Below are 17,636 nucleotides of genomic sequence, written 5' to 3'. Positions count from 1 at the left end.
TGCCTCTGCCTTCCTGTTTGTAGCCCTTCCCACCTTTGATGGGTGGGAAGGTCCAGCAACTCCCAAGAGCAATGTCCAGATCTGGCTTGCAAAAAGAGCCCCAGCCCCACAGGGTCCAGGGAGATCTGCCAGCCATGGGGAACTCACTAGCTGCTTGGCTCCCTTGGGAAGGGGGTGATGTAAGGTGGCTGCAAATGCTCTTCACGTAAGGTCCACCTCTCAAGAACACAGACATTTAGAGAGTTTCTCTATCTACAGAATTTTTTCTAGTGCAAAGTCTACATGCTAACATAATTAAATGTTTTTTAAACAAGATAGATGTATAATTCATATTTTTGCTGTTTTTTCATTAAGCTTCTGTGTCATATCTACAAAGCGCAATCATCCAAACTGGGTACAAAGAGGTGCGCAGTGTACAATTACAGTGTATGGCTACAATTTCTGGTGCAAAGTAGTGCTGTGACTCCATAAACACCTCTGGAAAATTGCACAAGACAACACCAAGGACATTTTTTGAACACTGTGAGATTCGTTACATAAACAGCTACAACCTTGTACCCGTGGTTTCAACAGGGACAAGTCAGGTTTTTTTCTGGTTTTCACCCCCAAATTTTTGTTAATGTTTGCTTGAGAAGTCAGATGGAGATACAAAAAAAGAGAATGAAGAGTAGAAATTTCATTTGCATTTCATAAAACCGTAGCTAATCTCTTCAAGCAGAAATTTAAAAAACACTTCAGTCTTCTCACTGCCCAAGCTCTGTCATTCACCCTTGCAAAGCCAGCAAGGTCTCCCAAGCATCCAGGTGAACAAATCCCTCCTCCAGCCCCCAAATCTTTGAAGGGTTTCCTTGCACAACTGTGACTTACCCCCAGTAGACAGTGTACCTAACCAGGAACAATTAAAGTGCTCAAGGATTTCAACTTAATCACAGAATATATTAAAGTCCTTTCTACTTTCACCTTGACATACTTTGAAGTCTGGATGATTTGCATTTTGATGTCTAATTGAAATGAGGATTGCTGCCTGACAGGCCTTAATCTTCTCAAAAACATAGTTGTTCCTCTCTCCCCAAAACAAGTATTTATCACAAGTTTTACCTTGAATATAGGTCACAGCATTGCAAAGCAAGCAATCAGAGCTGTAAAAAAAACCAAAAAACCAACAAACTACCACGAAGATTCTGTCTAGGTAAAAAGAAACAAATTCAAAAGGCACATCTGTTCTCCTGAGTCACAGCAAGGAAAGATTAATACCATTAACATGAGGGTTATACAGCAAATGAAACAACTGGCTAAAGAAAAAAAGAAATCACTTACAAGTGCCATCTTTCATCATTAAATTTTAATAGGAAAACTACTGTGATTTGCTTAGTCTGAATATATATGCTATGTAAAGAGATCATCTGACATCATTGAGGCATAACACCACAAGATAAATGGAGATGATTTGCCACACTACTGGAGCAGCTGTAACTCCCTCCCAAACCTGCAGCAACCAAACACCAAGGCAGCTGCTTCTGGATGGCCACTGGCTCTTCTGCCTTTGGCTGAAAGGAAAGAATCAGAGGTCTTACTCTTCTCCTGTCCGTGTGGGCTTTAACAGAGGTCAGCTGAGCTGCTATACGGGTTAAAATGCCCACCTCCTGTTAGTCACAGTTTAGATGTCCCTGAAGCCTGAGCCATCACCAGAGCACAAACATCTGGAGGCCGTGGTTTGCACCAAGAGTGCCCCAAGCAAGGGCAGCCAGAGAACATGCATTTGCATCCCAAGAGAGCCCATCTGGAGCAGAGCCTCACTTCACAGACTCCCAGCAATGCAAAACTAGGCTCAGGACTCCAGGCTGCCTTCCTTTCATACAGCAGTTGGGTTTTGAGAGCAGTAAGGATGAAGATTTTCCTGTTCTGCTTCTGCATTATGGAGCAATTCTCCCTCCTGAAGGAGGGCAGCACCTGTGACAAGCTCAGGAAACGTCAGAGGAGCAGGCTGCAGGCAAGCCAGGCACTGCCCTGCCTATGGAAACAGCAGGCAGCCTGCAGTCCACCTGTCCAAACACAAACAGCAGGAAAGGGTGCATGGCTGTTGTGCACAGAGCTGTTAAGATCTGTATGAAGCCCCATGTGTGTAAATTAAATGTCAGCTCCTTCTATCATCAGATGTGTACAACTTGTAAGCATGGATTATGCAAGACTATTAACTGTCTTATTTTAAGAAGGAGCAGCTGTGGAAGCTGCTTGGAGGACACAGCAAGTCACAGAAGGGGCAGCCCCTGGTGCTCAGTGTCTGTGTGTGTCTGAGCTACAGCACAGCTAGTCTCACCAGGTCCCCAGTGCTTCCCCAGACCTGCATCCTGCACTAAGCAATTAACTCAGCATCTCATAAGCTCTCACTGTCTTCCAGTGCTCTATGGAGGAAGGAGTAATATTTTCATCACCTTCTTATTGACGACAGCTTGAGAAAGATCTGGATTATTGTGTGAGTTTGTGAAGAAGTGAGCAGAGAGCTGAGCCTGTAACCTGGCCCAAACTCAAGCCCCCAGCCAGTGCCCAAACTGCAAAGCTCTGCCATTGCTTTCACCTTTCACAAGGAACCTGAAACAGCAAACTACCGCTGAGACCAAGGAGCTCCAGGCTGTTTCATTTCAGTAACTTTCTTGTTGACTAATGAGCCCTCACACTCAGCCAGAACCCACAGATGAGGATGCCAGCCTAGAGTAACGCTGCACAACCCATGCAAGTCATAAGTGTCACCATGTCAGAGGCAGAGGCCAGCTGCAGGCAGGGATGCTGGATGCTGGCCAGCAGCACAGAGCGCTCACCCATCCTCAGCCCCAACCTGCAGAGCACTGCAGGCTCCTGAGCTCAGCCCTCCCTGAGCTGACACTGTGCTTAGCAGACGTGCTAAAGCGGTTGATAGAAAGCTCTGGCCATAAATTACCTATAGGATGAGAAGGCTTTTGATACAATTTTACATAAACATTAATTCCTCTGGTCACTATGAATGCTAGTAGGACTGAGTGGCAGGGTTATACACAGCAAATAAGCATGTTGGAACGTAAGAAGTGCTGAAAGGGGAGGCAAGATGGGTATTAAGACCAGTTTCATTCATTGTATGTATCACGGACTTGGAAGAACAAACATCAAACACCATGATAACATTTACTGATGATTCAGATTTGTGTGGGCACTTCAATACACAAGAGGAGGGCAATAAAGTCCTGGACAACCATGAACAAGCAAGCACCTTGGGGGATGATTAAATTAATCTGAGCAATGGAAATGCCACACAACAAAGCTAAGACATAAAGCAAACAACACTGTAAAGGACTTTGCACTCAAGAAACTATATGAGACAAACACAGGCTACTGCTTGTCCTCAATGACCCACCAGGGTGCCAGGCGCTCTACAAGCCCATCAAGCGAAAACTGGTACAGGATACACATGAAGCTCTAAAAAAAGCAATCCCAGTGATACCAGCTGTATGTGCTCCCAGCCCAAGAGACTGTGGCTTTAGAGAAGGGCCATGTCACAAGGGGACCACTGGTGACACAGCGGCTCTGGGGCCACCCTGGCAAAACAAATCCATGCAGAGGACTCCAGGCCACAGCACCTGCCTCCCGCCTGGCTTACCAACTCCCAGTCCCTATTACCAGCTGCTCCCCAGACTCTTGACCATTGCTCCCCATTTGGAAATCATGTACTTGCCCCTAACTGCCTGGGCAGCCTCACTACACTAAACAGCCCCATCTGATGCAAGGCAGATGCCTTAGAGACACTGAAGCACCTTCCCTGAGCCACCCTGCCCAGAAAAGGGATCACTGGCAGGGTATCAGAGCAGGCACAGAGCCCCTTCCAGGAGACAGATCCCAAGAACACATCAGACTGAGACTGGGGAACACAAAGCATCTGGAGCAGCAACACAAGCGAGGACACGGGAGAAGTCAGAAGTGGCAGAGCTGCCCAAGGCCCTGGAGGCATGAAGATACTAAATTTGATGAAGTTGAGGAAGGGAGCCAAAGGAGCAATAAATAGAGCTAATGAGAAAACAAGGCATGAGCATTCAAAAACCTTTAACACACTACTAAACAGCAATAAAAAGGCAATTAGAATTCCGAGATGCATGGAGGGTAATTGCATGCACTATAAATAGGTGGTGGGAAGACTGTCCTGCTCAGCAGGATCTGATTCACTTTTGGGTGACTTCTATGCAGAACGGAATATTTTGGTGTGCTACAGAAGCTGAGAGAAGGGAGTGTACAGAGAGACGAAATTACAGGAAGAATTTCTATCACTCACATCCTGCTGCATGAAATATGTACCAAGCAGGAGCTTTGCTACAGAGGCTTCAGAGGTCATAGTTTGAGGAACTCCAAATAAAAGTTCAGCAGCAGGGATGCAATGCAGCCTTAGGAGGAAACATCCATTTTATATCAGCCAGCAACATGTATGGCACTGGAGTCCAGGCACTTCAGTGGCTTTCACAATTGATGGAGAAATCCAACAACGCCCATGGACACCCCGTCCTGCTCAGTTCATAACCTTTGAACAAGCACATGCACTTGTAACAGCACTTAAAAACAAGCAAAATCAGAAGTTTAAAAGTGTAATTCAAGTGTCAAATTCACTTCCCCCATCCTCCATCATGCCATGACACATTGCTTCTGTTCCCTACCCGTGCCTCAGGCATGCTCCACCACTCTGCTCTGCTCATAACCCCCTTCCTGGGTTTGTGTAACCCTCAAGGGGATGCCCATGGCTCAGCCATGCAGGCTCGAAGTAGCTGGTACAAGCAGCAAGCTCCCTGTTTAACAAACAGGCTCACTGATGCCATTCCCTGCCCAGCCTTCCCTCCCTACACCAGTTAGGCTGGAACAAGTGCACCAACTGCCGCTCTCCTTGATGGGCATGTGGCTCAGGCTGTGCAGCAATGTGTCATTGTCTTGGGGTGACTTTATGATGTGTATCCCCTATCACTGCTCTGTACCCAGAAAATCAATCCTGTGCCTTTCTGTGCCTTTAAACTGAACCCAAGAGGGAGGGAGAAAAAAACCAAGCGAACTTTTCAAAACAGTTTTTCAAGGACACAGATACACACTCCTCTGCGTTCTCCTGCTGTGGTAGCAAGAGCAGAGGAAGCACCCTTCTTGCTTTTCAGCCAGCTTTCAGCTCCTTTTCTCCAGAGGGAGATGGAGAATTGAACTTTGTTTTCCTGGGTCTTCGGTTTTTCCCTTCTCTTCTGGACTGTTTCAACATCAGAACGCACAGGGAGAATTCTCCACCAAGGCCCCAGAGGTGGGCCCACACCCACCCAGCTGCAAGGAGGAGGAGAGAGACCACACCTACAGAAGGACTCTGAAATCTTCCCAGGTTTCTCTCCACAGCGAGAGGTTTTATTATTCAGCATTATTATTCTTTTCCTGTGTGTTTGTTAAATAAATAGGTTTTTTATCTCTTTCACTTTCCTCCGAGGAAATTTTTTTTCACCCAAACCTGGTGGGGGAGGGGTGGTTGTAACCTGCCTTCTATCAGAGGATATTTTCCTCCAAACTTGTCCAAACCAGCACAGTCATGAGAGATTCTGGGAAAGAAGTAGCCCTTGGAGTAGATAAAACCCACGAGACCACAGCTGAAGGCAGTGGTAGGGTCTTTGCAGAATTACAGCCAACATATTTCAGAGTAGAAGGTACCACTGAAGTCCAGGAGCCCATAAACAAGCAGAAATCCTACCAGGCAGAGCCTTGGCAAATATAATCCACCACTTAATGATCAACTCAATTCTTTTGAGGACACCAGCTCTCTCTTGAGACAGCTAGAGGCTAGATGAGTATTATTCTCCACCATCCCTGCATAGCCCTGGGCATACCTGATGCAGAGCAAATGGGAGATGGAAAAGGAAAACATAGCCACAACCTGAGAACTGTCAGCAATCCCTCCTCCCTGCCCCAGCTTCTTCACAGGTACCCTTCCAGAGGAGGAAAGTTTGCAGACTGAAGCACCAAACACCTGATAAAGGGAAGGAGCAAAGCTGAAACTTCCTAACTCCAAACTCCCTCAGCCAGGCCTGGTGCCCTTCCCAGCTCCCTGTTCTTTCCCACAGCACAGCATCAGCATTGATTCATGTTTGGGAGCTGCTCTGCCCTCGTGAATGACTGAGAACACACTAAGTTTCTGCAGTCCTAACTCCAGCTAGCTCTTGGCTATGCACCAAAAACCAACCCCGTGCAGCTCAGAACATCCCCAGATAACAGCAGCAGATGGCTTCTGCCTAGAGGTCTCACTGGCAGATGATGGTCTGCAGAGCCGGGGTGGGCGGCATAGTGCTGGTTTTTCCAGTGTGCACCGCTCTCAGCTTACACAGCCTCGCCCGTGGCTGAAGAAGTGCTGTCTGTGGCCTTCCTTCCTCCTTGCACTGTCACCATGCAGGTAGCAAGGCAGCTAGCTCCTGCTGCATCACCTCATTAGCTTTCTTTCGAGGCAGGGACTAGTCTGTCATCTCTGGTTGCAAGAAGAATGAGAGCAGTCTGCTAGGAAGGAGGGAAGTCTAGGGATGGAGACAATAAAAGCAAACTCATCACGTGCAACATGCAAAGCATTTGTGCCCTCTTGCTGAATTAGGAAAAGGTATTTGGCATCTTAGAAGAAAATTGCCTTTTGCTTGATGTTCTGCTTATGTGATACCCACATCACCTTCCAGCTGCCTAAGTCTTCTGCTGCTGAGGTGTGGGAGGAGCTGACCGCCTGCAAAAGCACATCAGGCAAAGTGAAACCACCTCCTTGCAAAAACTACAGCCCCTGGCAGCATCAGCAGCAGTCTGACAGAACTTCTGGATGGCTGCACCTAATTGTTCCCAAACCATCCAGTATTTTCTGGGCCTAAAACATAATACCTGAATGCTCCTTCCTTCCCAGCCCACATCCATCAGACACCTGAGGGGAGTGCAGAGTGGAATATATGTTGCGTCTGGAATATATGCTGCTCATGGAGCAGCTTCTCCCCTCCACAGCCACTTGTACCAGCCACATGTCAAGGCTGGTCAGAGCAAGCCCAGAAATTTCTTCCTAAAGTGTCTTTGCAGTATTTACATTAATTTAGCCAACTGTCTGGACAGGGATCCCCCAAATCACTCCTTGGGATAAGAGTTCTAAGCAAAGCACCAGCTGGAAATCAGATGGGTGGGTGCCTTCTTGTAGAACCAACATCAGTGAGCACAGAGCTGTATTTAGGAGCACCGGTCTATCTTCCCTCTAACAGCCAAGTCCCTTTATCGCACCAGGATGCCACCAGCCAGGCACCTTGTCCTCTCTGATCTCAGCCAGAGGCTGTATGTTGGCTGTGACACTCCAGGCTCTGAAATGACCCTCATGCACACACCCACATCCCTACCAACAAAGGCAAATCACTGCCCCTCTCTGAGGGACTCCAAGGAAAGCATGGGGCTGCTCCCCTGTGATGTGGAGGTGGGGAAAAACTTGTGGGTTGTGGCCACATGTTGGGGTGCTTTAAGTGCTAAAATCTTTCAACAGGATTGAAGCCTTCTGCACCCCAGGGTAATGCCAACTTAGCATCGTCTGCCTCGGTAACTTCACAAATTCCCCAGGAAAGGGAGAATGGCATCCTACAGGAGTCAGCAAGCCCCACACACCTCATCCATTGAAAACACACACTGCAACAACAGACATCAGTGGTTGCTACAAACTTACAGAATCTGCAAACTCCCAGTGCCATCCTCTCCTGCTCAGTGGGTTCTCAGGATCAAATTCAAATGCTAGAAATCAAATTCAAATGCTAGAGCAGACACTGCTTTTTACAAGGCAACCTGTGAGACTGTTTCAACAAGACAATTCTTAACAAATAGCTTCTTCAATCAGTAGCTCCTCAAAGTGTGTGCCTGGAAAACAGTCTTTCCTCCCTATTACTGTTCTCCCCTCTGCCAGACAGGCAGTCGGGAGCCAAACCACTCCCTTTTATCCCTGCTCCAAGGGATTGAACTGAGCCTGTGCATGCCACAGTACTGCAGCTGCTCTGGATACCAGGCCTCTCTCTCCTGCACAAGTGCATCAGGCAATGACAACTCCAAAACAAGTACTTCTTTTCCACTGCCAAAAAGTTTATTGAATTTTTTCCCCCCAAGATTCTTCACCTGGCTAAAGACATACAGCGAGCGATAGACTTGCAGGGGCAGGGTCACTCTGCTCCATGCTTGTAGAGGACCAGATCCAGTTCATAAATGCTAATCCTAAATCATCAGGTGTGGATCTAAATCCCACCCCAAAAGGGAGCAGGACGTGGTCTGCAGAGGGGTCTACAGACAAAGTTAGATTTGAAGACTCTTCCTTTTAGAAAGTCAAAAAGCACCCTGCCCTTGTGCGAATGTCACCCTAATTTAGCACACGAGATCACAAAAGGCCACTGCTGGACCATCAGCCCTGTTTGCCAGGGTATTGCACAAAGGCATTGTGGCATCAGCCCAAAGTCTTACCAAATTCAATGGGGTTCTTTTGAGATCTGCACATAGCATTGCCAGTCCCCAAAGATAGACACCACAGCACTGTCATTAAAAAAATCCACCCTTCTGGCCAGGAAAAACATGACTAAATCTAAATTTCATTAAGTTTCTTCATTAAATATTAACACTTGGGTATGGAGAGACGCCCATGAGGGTCACTATATACCTGACACCACTAAAAGTCCAAGCGCCCAACCTTACTGTGAAGTAGACAGACAGGTTTTGAAGTATGACAACTACAAACACAGCATCACTTACCCCAAGCTGAATAAATATTTGCATGACACTTTGACTCAGGTGTTTAAATTCTAGGAAATGTCTGACTTTATCAGCCTGAATCACAGACAAACAATACCAGATATTATCACTAAAAGCACCTTTTCAAACAATTTCAAAAGGTTAACATCCAACACTCAGTGACTGCACTTTATGTCCAGTTTTAAGAACAAAGCCCATGCAATTCAGAGGAAAACCCAGCTGAAGCAACCCAAATATCCTGTACCCACAAATAACTTCTTCCTAAGCAAGTGCCAGGTTAGGATGCTTTGCGTATTCTTGTCAGTACCTACAAGGCAACGACAAAGTGGAACTCTCCAGGAACCTTCCATCTCTTTCATCTCCCCTTTCCTACCCTCATGAAGAAGCAGCTGGACCCTATTGCTGGACCTTGGAGCATGCCCTTCAAGAAGGGTGGACCAATTCTGACCCACTGGGAGTCGGTGGTGCCACCTGCATACAGAGCGTCCAAGGTAAGGAGACAATTCTGATTGTCCTGCCATGCCTGCACCACACTCTAAAAGAGCTGGGCAGTGAGGTGGCACTTTCCCTTGGACCTCACCCTGTTCTATTTCCAGGAAGGGAAGACCTTTGAGGGGCCATCCATCAAATCCCACCCACCCTCCTGGGTGACAAATGGAGAGGAGCTGCTCACCAACAGCTGCTCACCTTGTCTGCTGTTTTAAGGGAACTCTACTGTTTTAATTAGTCTTAATTCTCAAACACACACTAAAACATATGATTTCTAGAGATCACTTTGTGGGTGAAACCCTGGCACTGCTGAAGCCACTAGCTGGATTCACATCGACACCATCCAAGCAACAGCTTTATTGGTCATACTGTATTGATTGGTCTTAACATACTGATCAAGTTTACATAATGAAATAGAAACAGGATGTTTACCTTGTACCACCCTGGACTACAGCACTGGCAGTAGCTCTGGGGTTTTTATACATACACTGCTTGTAGCAGAGTTGTGATGGCTGGGCTGCTACTGCTAAATAAGCTAAAAACAAATTAAATATTTCTCCAGCTAAGAAAAATTTGCATAGGGAAATTACTTGCCGACCACTTTCCACTTAGGTACATGGAGAACAAGTGACGCACCATTCAGCAGAAGGAATTACAAGTTGTGCAAGAGGCAAAGTGCTTCGAGGAGAGTGTCTAGACTACGCAAAGCAAGGCCATAAATTACACCTTTTGGAAACGATGGGCTTTAGCAAGGCTTGGAGCTGCATGATCTGATAAGTCCTCTCCACTCTGAGTTCATAACATCTCTGGCCCAAGAGGTGCCACCCACAACAACTGAAATGTCAGGCTATGGATCAGGAACTGCAAAGTTTTACAACAGCCAAAGACCAAGCTCACAGCCTATTTAATTACCTGCTTCACAATCCAATAAGTTGCAAGTATATAAATAGCCAAAGTATGACAAATATTTAATATCTCCTGGAATTAAATTAAGATAAGACACTGGCAAAATAAATGATGTGTTTTAACTGAAAACAACCATTTTCTGCAGATTCCAGACAATTTAAGCACAGTAATCACATTCTGCACTCCACACTGCTAAGCAGCACAGCATCCTCCCCATGGTGATGCTCCGCAAGCAGGCTCACCTTCACTTCAGGGTTGGCACAGAGCTAGGGACAGACCCAGCCAAGAGCCCAGCCACATACAGAACTCTCATTTGATGGTGGCAATGGCCTGTGCCCACACTGAGCCATCTAAGTGGTGAAGCCAACCCCTAACTACTCTTCCAGGTTTGTATAGGTATAGCACTAATAATTATCCTGCAAGCTTTGATGCAACTACAGAGCAGAGCATGAGGTCCAGCTCATGCTTGAGAGCTGCCTGGACCTTGCATCTACCTCTTAAACAGCACTAGACAGCAACTGAGGAACAGACAGAAAACAAGCAGAGCATCGTCTTTACCTCTCCTGCCCTGCAGAGCTGAGAAAACCAAAAATCTCCAAGGGTTTCTTGGGACCACCAGAGCGGAATCTGACCACAAAAACAAATTCCTCCAGCAGAAAGCTCCTAAAACAAGTTCCAACACCAGCTGAGACAGGGTCTGTCCCAGAAGAACAATGTGTTGGTGGTTTTATGAGAGAACTTGTGTAAATATGGCAGAAGTAACAATCCAACCCATGATAAGAAAGAAGTATGCGACTATTTGGAAGGCTGCACTAGCTTTACTATGTTCCTAAATGTTGTAGCATCTGTGTACCTGCTGAAATGGCAGAAATTCAGTATTTTAAGATGCGTCGTAACCAATTTAACAGTTTCTGACCCCTCACACCTGTTCTGCATTAAGCACTGTGCTTAAATCAGTCACCATTCAGCAAAGCACAAGCTTAAGCGCTTTGCTGAATTTGACTGAGAATTTTGCTAATGCACTTGACGTCATCCCACAGGCTTACACAGGGACCCAAATCATGCGCCACTTCTCCCAGGAGTAGCCCTGGTAATCTGCAACAAATCTGGAACTTTTTTCATCCCACATTTATCCCACTGGGAACTGATTTACTCTCCTGCCTGCCTACTCCCTTGCTCTGCAGAAAGGAAAACAGGCAAAGGCAACCACGACTGCAGCGATATCTGACCTAATGTGCTCTCCACATTTTATCTCCTAACAAGTTCTTTCTGCTGCCCCTTTCCCAACAAGTGTTTTCAGTTTATGCTGTTTTGAAGGAGCAAACACCAATTCCAGGGCTGGGCTGTGCCTTTTGACTGCCGTGCTGTGGAGGTATTTAGCAAGAGGTACAACCCACACCCAAGGATGCTTGTCCAGCATTCCTAGGCTGCCAGCTGAGCTCTCTTCCCAAAGGCTTCAGACAGTTGGGATCAAGTGGGAAGAGGCACCAAGCACAGCTGGTTGTCTCAACTCAACTTCCAACAAATCAGCATGAGCTAGAGAAAAGACCACACACATCCTGGGCAAGCAATTACCAAGCTCAGTGCCATCTGCAGTAATAAAACACGTTGTTCTGAGAGTCATGGAGCTGGCAAAGCCACTTTCCTGCTGAGCTGCATCATGAGGCTGGAGCCTTCAATGTCCAGCAATATTTTAAGTTCTGATGGGAGTTTTTCCTCCACATTCAGTAGGTCTCTTGCTCAGATTCCCCAGTGTCTAGTAAGGGCTGCCCACACACTGCACCCTTCTCCCACCTGGGGTAGAAGATAAAAACAAAATCTCCCTATTTCACCAAGCTTTACAGGGATAAGTATCTTGCAGACCACTGTCTGCGTCTCAAATGTGCCTGGAATTCAGTGGTGGCTTAAAAAAGAAACCTAAGTGGGAAGTAAGACAGCACAGGCAGGTATCTAATAAGCCTTTTTTCCCTTAGGAAATACTGCTAGTGAGATGTAAATAGAAGAACTTACAGGTAGATGTCACAGATGTGTAGTTACTCAAGTGGAGCCTTACCCCATAAACATCAAAATAAACCCAAAGCAGAGGTGTAGACTTGAACATGCTGATCTAAAAACAGTTTTTCCTCTATTGCTGAAATTTCTGGGGTGTCAGGATAAGAAAAATACTAGTTCTGAGTGGCGCCTGTTTAAATTCATCTGGAAATCTGAAACAGTTTGCTGCTGGTGTAAACAAGCAGTGCTGTCGTGCTTCACATGCAATAAATACCCAGCTACACCATCCATTTACACTTTTCCGCTGCTCTCTTTGCTCTCATATACATTCTAATTTATCAAACAGCAGGTAATTACCTTTGTGGTGCAACAGCACCTTCACTACATAGTTCCCTTTATCCCAAGGTGGTTCATGAGTGCTGCAGAACACCAGGCTGCATTTTCCAGCTCCTGAGCACTACACACAGGTGTGTGGCTCACAACCAGTGCCCGCTGTGCCAGTGCATTCCCAGCACCAGAACACGTGGCCCCTGGGTCTCCGGGCACCAGCCAGCTCTGACACAGCAGCACTGCAGGATCAAGGGGGGAGGATTACACACCTCAGGAGAGGTACCACAAGGATCTACAGCCTAGGCAAGAATTTCAGTGCTGCAGCCACAAAAAAATCAATGCTTTCTTATCTGAGAAAATTGCAAAGAAGGTGAAGCTATAGAAGCTGCCTGGGCTCTGGGAGCCTGGCAGGGGCTGACTGCAATACAGCCCATTTCAGCTGTGGTCCTCCAGCTGTGGTGGGGATGGGCTGGCTCTTATCAGGTAACCCAGCCAGGAAACCACTCCACAGGGCAACAGCTTCACTGCCTCACCTGCAAAGCCATGGTCACCTGCCTAGGCTGTGCTTGGGGTGGCAGCATCTTCTGTGCTACAAGCGGAGAGCTATGAGCCAGGCGAAACCAAACCTCATCCTTCTCCTTCCAGCACTGGGCAGAACTTGCTGAGCAGGGCTGGGGACAGGTCCCCAGCACTCACTGCTGCACAGTTCTGCCCAGACACTTCTGCGGTGGCACCTCCTTGACGTGGGTGTGGGCTCTGAGCAGCCTGGTGTGAAGCCAGGTCCCCTCACCTGGGCAGAGCTCCAGTGGGGCTCCCAGATGCCCCACTGTCCATGGGCAGTGACTGGAGTGGGCAGATGGGCAGGTTCAGGCCCTGGCATCTCCAGGGGCCAACACATGCAGTGGATCAAGCAGCCCCCTCTGCAGCCTCTCTGTCCAGCACCATTGGGAAAGGAGGGAGCGTAGTCCTGCACACCAGTCTGGAGGCTGCAAATGACAATGCTTGGTGGTCTTCTGCTCCCCATTTCTTCAAGAACGAAACAATTCCCTGGTAAACAACAAACTGTAAAGGTGGAGAGGCACATAGCACATGGGAAAGGAAGCAGTTTATCCCTCCTCTGCTGACCAGCAAACTGACCCAACAGCCTCCATTAGAGCAGGACCAAAACCCAGTCTTCTCTCACCTTTCCGCTAAAAAGAAAAATGCATTTGTTCTACTCTGGTGAGTCTTGAGCACCTGATAGTTTCATCATTACTGAAGATCCAACCAATATACTGCAGCTGAAGCTCAGTGCTCAAGAGGGATCAAGTCCCACACCTTCACCCTCTGGTCCCCCTCCAGCCAGAAAAGGAAGGGTGCACTTTCCCAGAGGGATGTGTGAGGAAAGCAAAGCAGAGGAGCACACAAAGTTCATCAACAAACTCCAGGCTCTGGTAGTTCTTTAATTGACTTCAACAGGAGTCATGACTAAGAAAAAAGGGCAAGGATCTATTCCCAGCATGACAACTGAATACAGGGATATAGAGAAGACAAAAAACGATAATTAATTCACCTTTAAAAGGGTGTTTGACATGTGTTATCATGTTAAATTTAGCTTTCCCAATTCTACTTCACTGCTAAGTTTGAGGGGAGATGATCAGCCCCCAAGACACACCTATTTTAGCTACATTAATAAGCCAGACATGTTTCTCTATGTTCTTCATTTCACAGAGAATGGATTATTTCCTTCCAAGATCCTGTGTAACTTCCACATACCCTTGAGTATTGCTGCCAGTTTGTAATTTTTCTCATTACTCCTCATTTCTTTGTTTCACCTGCACTTTATTCCCCACCTTTTCCTCTTCTCTCTTGTCCTTTCACAGTGCACTATTTTGATTTCAGGGACTATAAACTGTCCTTCCCAGCCACTCTCCTCTGGACTGCTAAGATGTTACATGCTCCTTTGGATAAACCACTTGTCAGTTTCAGATCACTTTCATGTGAGAAACAGTTGCAGGATTTACTTGGTTTTATTCCAGCGAAACTAACAGTAACGTAAATTTCATCATCTTTCTCTAACACAAAGAAGTTGCACAGGAAACAAAAGCCAAAACTACTTTGGAAATTCATAATCTGTTGGAAAGGATTGTAGGCAAAAAGAACAGATAAAAGAAACTCCAAACCTGGCTATAATTTCAGTTATGTACTTTGCTCAGCAAACAAAAGCAGATCATTCAACCTTCCAGCAACACCAGATTGTCCTATATTGCCTTTAAACTACATGATACATTACAGATACACTTTCCTACCTCCGTATGTTGCAATGACTAATAATAGTCCTGTGGTGTAGCAGAACTGAACGCTGTTTGCATCAATACATCCAGGAGTCTGCCTGAATTGTAAAGGTCATTTGTAAACACAGAACAGTATCAAGGCTAAAACTGCAGTCTAAGAAACTCAACTGAAAATGGTGACAAAAAATAGGCCAGCTGTTTCAGAGAGCTACATTACATCACAGACCTAACTCTGGCTGCCACAGGGAAAAAGTTGGCTGCATTTGACTGAAAGATCCTGTGTCCAGATCCAGGAGAAACTTAATTTCTGCCCTGGCCCACAAGCTTGTGCCTCAGAGGAGAAACAAGCTTCAAGACAGCTCCTGGAGATGGGAAGCCCAAGTGAAGTGCTCCTGTCCAGCCTCTGCCTGGAGCAGCACACGGCTCTGCCATGGGGACACACCTGGGGAGGAAGAGCCAGGACTGTGGCAGAGACTTCATCGCAAACCTCTGCTGATGCATTTTGCTGGGAAGCCGGTCTTGAGGAGCTTGCCACACATAAACACTTGCAAGAAGTTGAAATGAGACTCGGCAACTCCCCAAGTCAGTGCCAGCACTCCCAGTTAAGCAAACTTTGCAGTAAGCACGGAGTTGTGGAGTCCCTTTGCAGGAGGCAACAGCACGTGCCTGGTGTTTTCCAGCAATATGACCCATTTCTCTCCTTTCGACAACCTTTAGATGGCCAACATCTCAAACTTCCCGATCCCGATGTTGCGTAACTAGAAGCAACGATATAAGTCACTGCGCTGGCTCTGTGTGGAAGACCACGCCGGGGAGCAGCACGGAGGGTGACAAGGGGTCAGGGGGCTTCCCCGGGCCCCGGGACAGGGCTGCTGCCAGCACACTGCACCACGTGGGCCCAAGGTGCCCTGTGCTGGGAGTGCCCTTGGGGTGCCCGGGGAGCTGCAGGCCTGGGGAGCAGCAGAAGAGGCAAGGACTGGGCAAGGATGCAGGCAGAGGAGTATCTAGAGAAGCGTGCAAAGGGGTAGGTCAACAGCGGGTAGGTAAGAAGGGGGCAGGCAAATGGGCGGATGGCAGGGGCAGGCCCACCTGCCAGAGGTGGGTGATGGAGAGGCAAGGCCTGGGCGGCAGGGCAGAGCCGGGCAGGACAGGGCAGGGCAGTGCACGGCCGGTACCTTCTGCTGCCGGCGGGCCATGTCGGTGGGCTGCTTGGCGTTGAAGGGGTAGGCGATGCAGCGCATGACGAAGACGTAGAGCTGCAGCTTCTTCTTCCTCTCCTCCTCCTCCCGCTGCAGCCGCTCCAGCTCATCCTTCTCCTTCTCGCTGGCCACCGAGGGGCTGGGGCTGGCGGGCCGCGCCGCGCTGCTGCCGCGGCCGCCGGGCTGCAGCCCCCCGGCGCTCCCACCGCCGCCGGCAACGCCGCCGCCGCCGCCGCCCGGGCCCTCGCCGGGGCGGCTAGGAGAGAGCCGCGCCGCGGCCGGCGCCAGCGGCTCCTTACCGCTTTCCTCCTCCACCAGCTCCTCCGACTCCTCCTCGCTGGACGACGGGTCCAACATCGCGGCGGCGACGGCTGGGCTCGGCCGGGCGAGCTCTGGGCTGCGCTCAGCTGCGCTGCGCTCGGCGCGGCTCTGTCCGTGCCCGGCTCCGGCTCCGCGCGCCGCCGATCCCGCGCGCGCCCCCGCGCCGCCCCGCCCCGTGCGCGCGGGCGCTGGCCGCGGTGCTGCACGCGCGGGGCGAGCCGAGCGAGCGCCGAGCGCGACCCGCGCATGCGCAGTGGGGGCCCGTCGGCCCCGTGGCGGCGGGGTCTGGGCGCTGTGTGGTGACGGGCCGGTGTGGGGTGACGGGCCGGTATGGGGTGACGGGCCGGTATGGGGTGACGGGCCGGTGTGGGGTGACGGGCCGGTATGGGGTGACGGGCCGGTGTGGGGTGACGGGCCGGTGTGGGGTGGCGGGCCGGTGTGGGGTGACGGGCCGGTATGGGGTGACGGGCCGGTGTGGGGTGACGGGCCCGTGTGGGGTGACGGGCCGGTATGGGGTGACGGGCCGGTATGGGGTGACGGGCCGGTGTGTGGTGACGGGCCGGTATGGGGTGACGGGCCGGTGTGTGGTGACGGGCCGGTATGGGGTGACGGGCCGGTGTGGGGTGGCGGGCCGGTGTGGGGTGACGGGCCGGTGTGCCCGCGGTTTCCCCCCAGCCCCACACAGGCACTGCTGTGCCCGTGGTGTACCCACAGGAACCACTGCACCTCCGAACCTCCGCAGCCACACACAGACCCTGCTGTGTCTTCAATGTCCCCACGGACATCAATGTCCCTGCTACGCCCCTGGTGCGCCACAGCCCCACACGGACATTACTGTGTCCCCACAGCAGTCTGGACCACGCGAATCCCCTCAGGCCTGAGGCTCATAGCATTTGTTTTCCACCAAGCAGATCTTCTTGCCCCTCAGTGCAGCTAAAAGTCTTAATCGAAAAGTGATGCTGCTGATAAATATTTTTCCCGAGTCACTAATTATTACACGTGTAACAATATCGTGGTATTCTGCTTTGAAGATTACCTGGGGCAAGCTGAGGACTTCAGGAGCTGCTGTGAGAGATGAGTCAGTGAAGACATCATGTGTGCTCAATGGTTTAACTTTTGGCGATTTTCAGATCTGATTGAGACTTAATTTATGTGTATGTGTGTATTTGTGGTCGGTGGGTGTTTTCGAGGTTTGGTTTTTTCTACTCAATTAGCAGTGCTTCTTTTCTAAATGTCAAAATAGCTGTCACCTGTTAATTGATGTTAATAAGTATTTAGGGAGAATAGATAAACATGGACTCATGGTGATGGAGCTGTGAGAATAGCTTGCAGGAGAGGAGACAGGTACTGCTTCTCGTGATGT

General features: G+C 49.0%; 1 protein-coding gene across 33 annotated transcripts in view; it reads right to left on the bottom strand.

Annotated features, from left to right (window-relative positions):
* CADPS (calcium dependent secretion activator) overlaps positions 1-16,412 on the bottom strand; it is a 210,860-nt gene extending 194,448 nt beyond the window's left edge. For 18 of the 33 annotated variants that reach the window (XM_032120999.1, XM_032121003.1, XM_032121000.1 and 15 more), the window contains exon 1: positions 15,929-16,411. In XM_032120999.1, the coding sequence (XP_031976890.1) occupies positions 15,929-16,309 (381 nt within the window). In that variant the 5' untranslated portion in view covers positions 16,310-16,411. Of the gene's footprint in view, positions 1-15,928 lie in introns of all 33 variants that reach the window. The other 15 variants (XM_032121006.1, XM_032121017.1, XM_032121021.1 and 12 more) reach the window with 3 other exon arrangements.
* Between the last annotated feature and the right edge of the window lie 1,224 nt (positions 16,413-17,636).

Source organism: Corvus moneduloides, chromosome 11, assembly GCF_009650955.1.
Source record: "Corvus moneduloides isolate bCorMon1 chromosome 11, bCorMon1.pri, whole genome shotgun sequence".
In the NCBI taxonomy this organism is placed as follows: domain Eukaryota; kingdom Metazoa; phylum Chordata; class Aves; order Passeriformes; family Corvidae; genus Corvus; species Corvus moneduloides.
The sequence above is the reverse complement of the archived record's forward strand: the minus strand, read 5'-3'. Positions and strand labels throughout refer to the sequence as shown.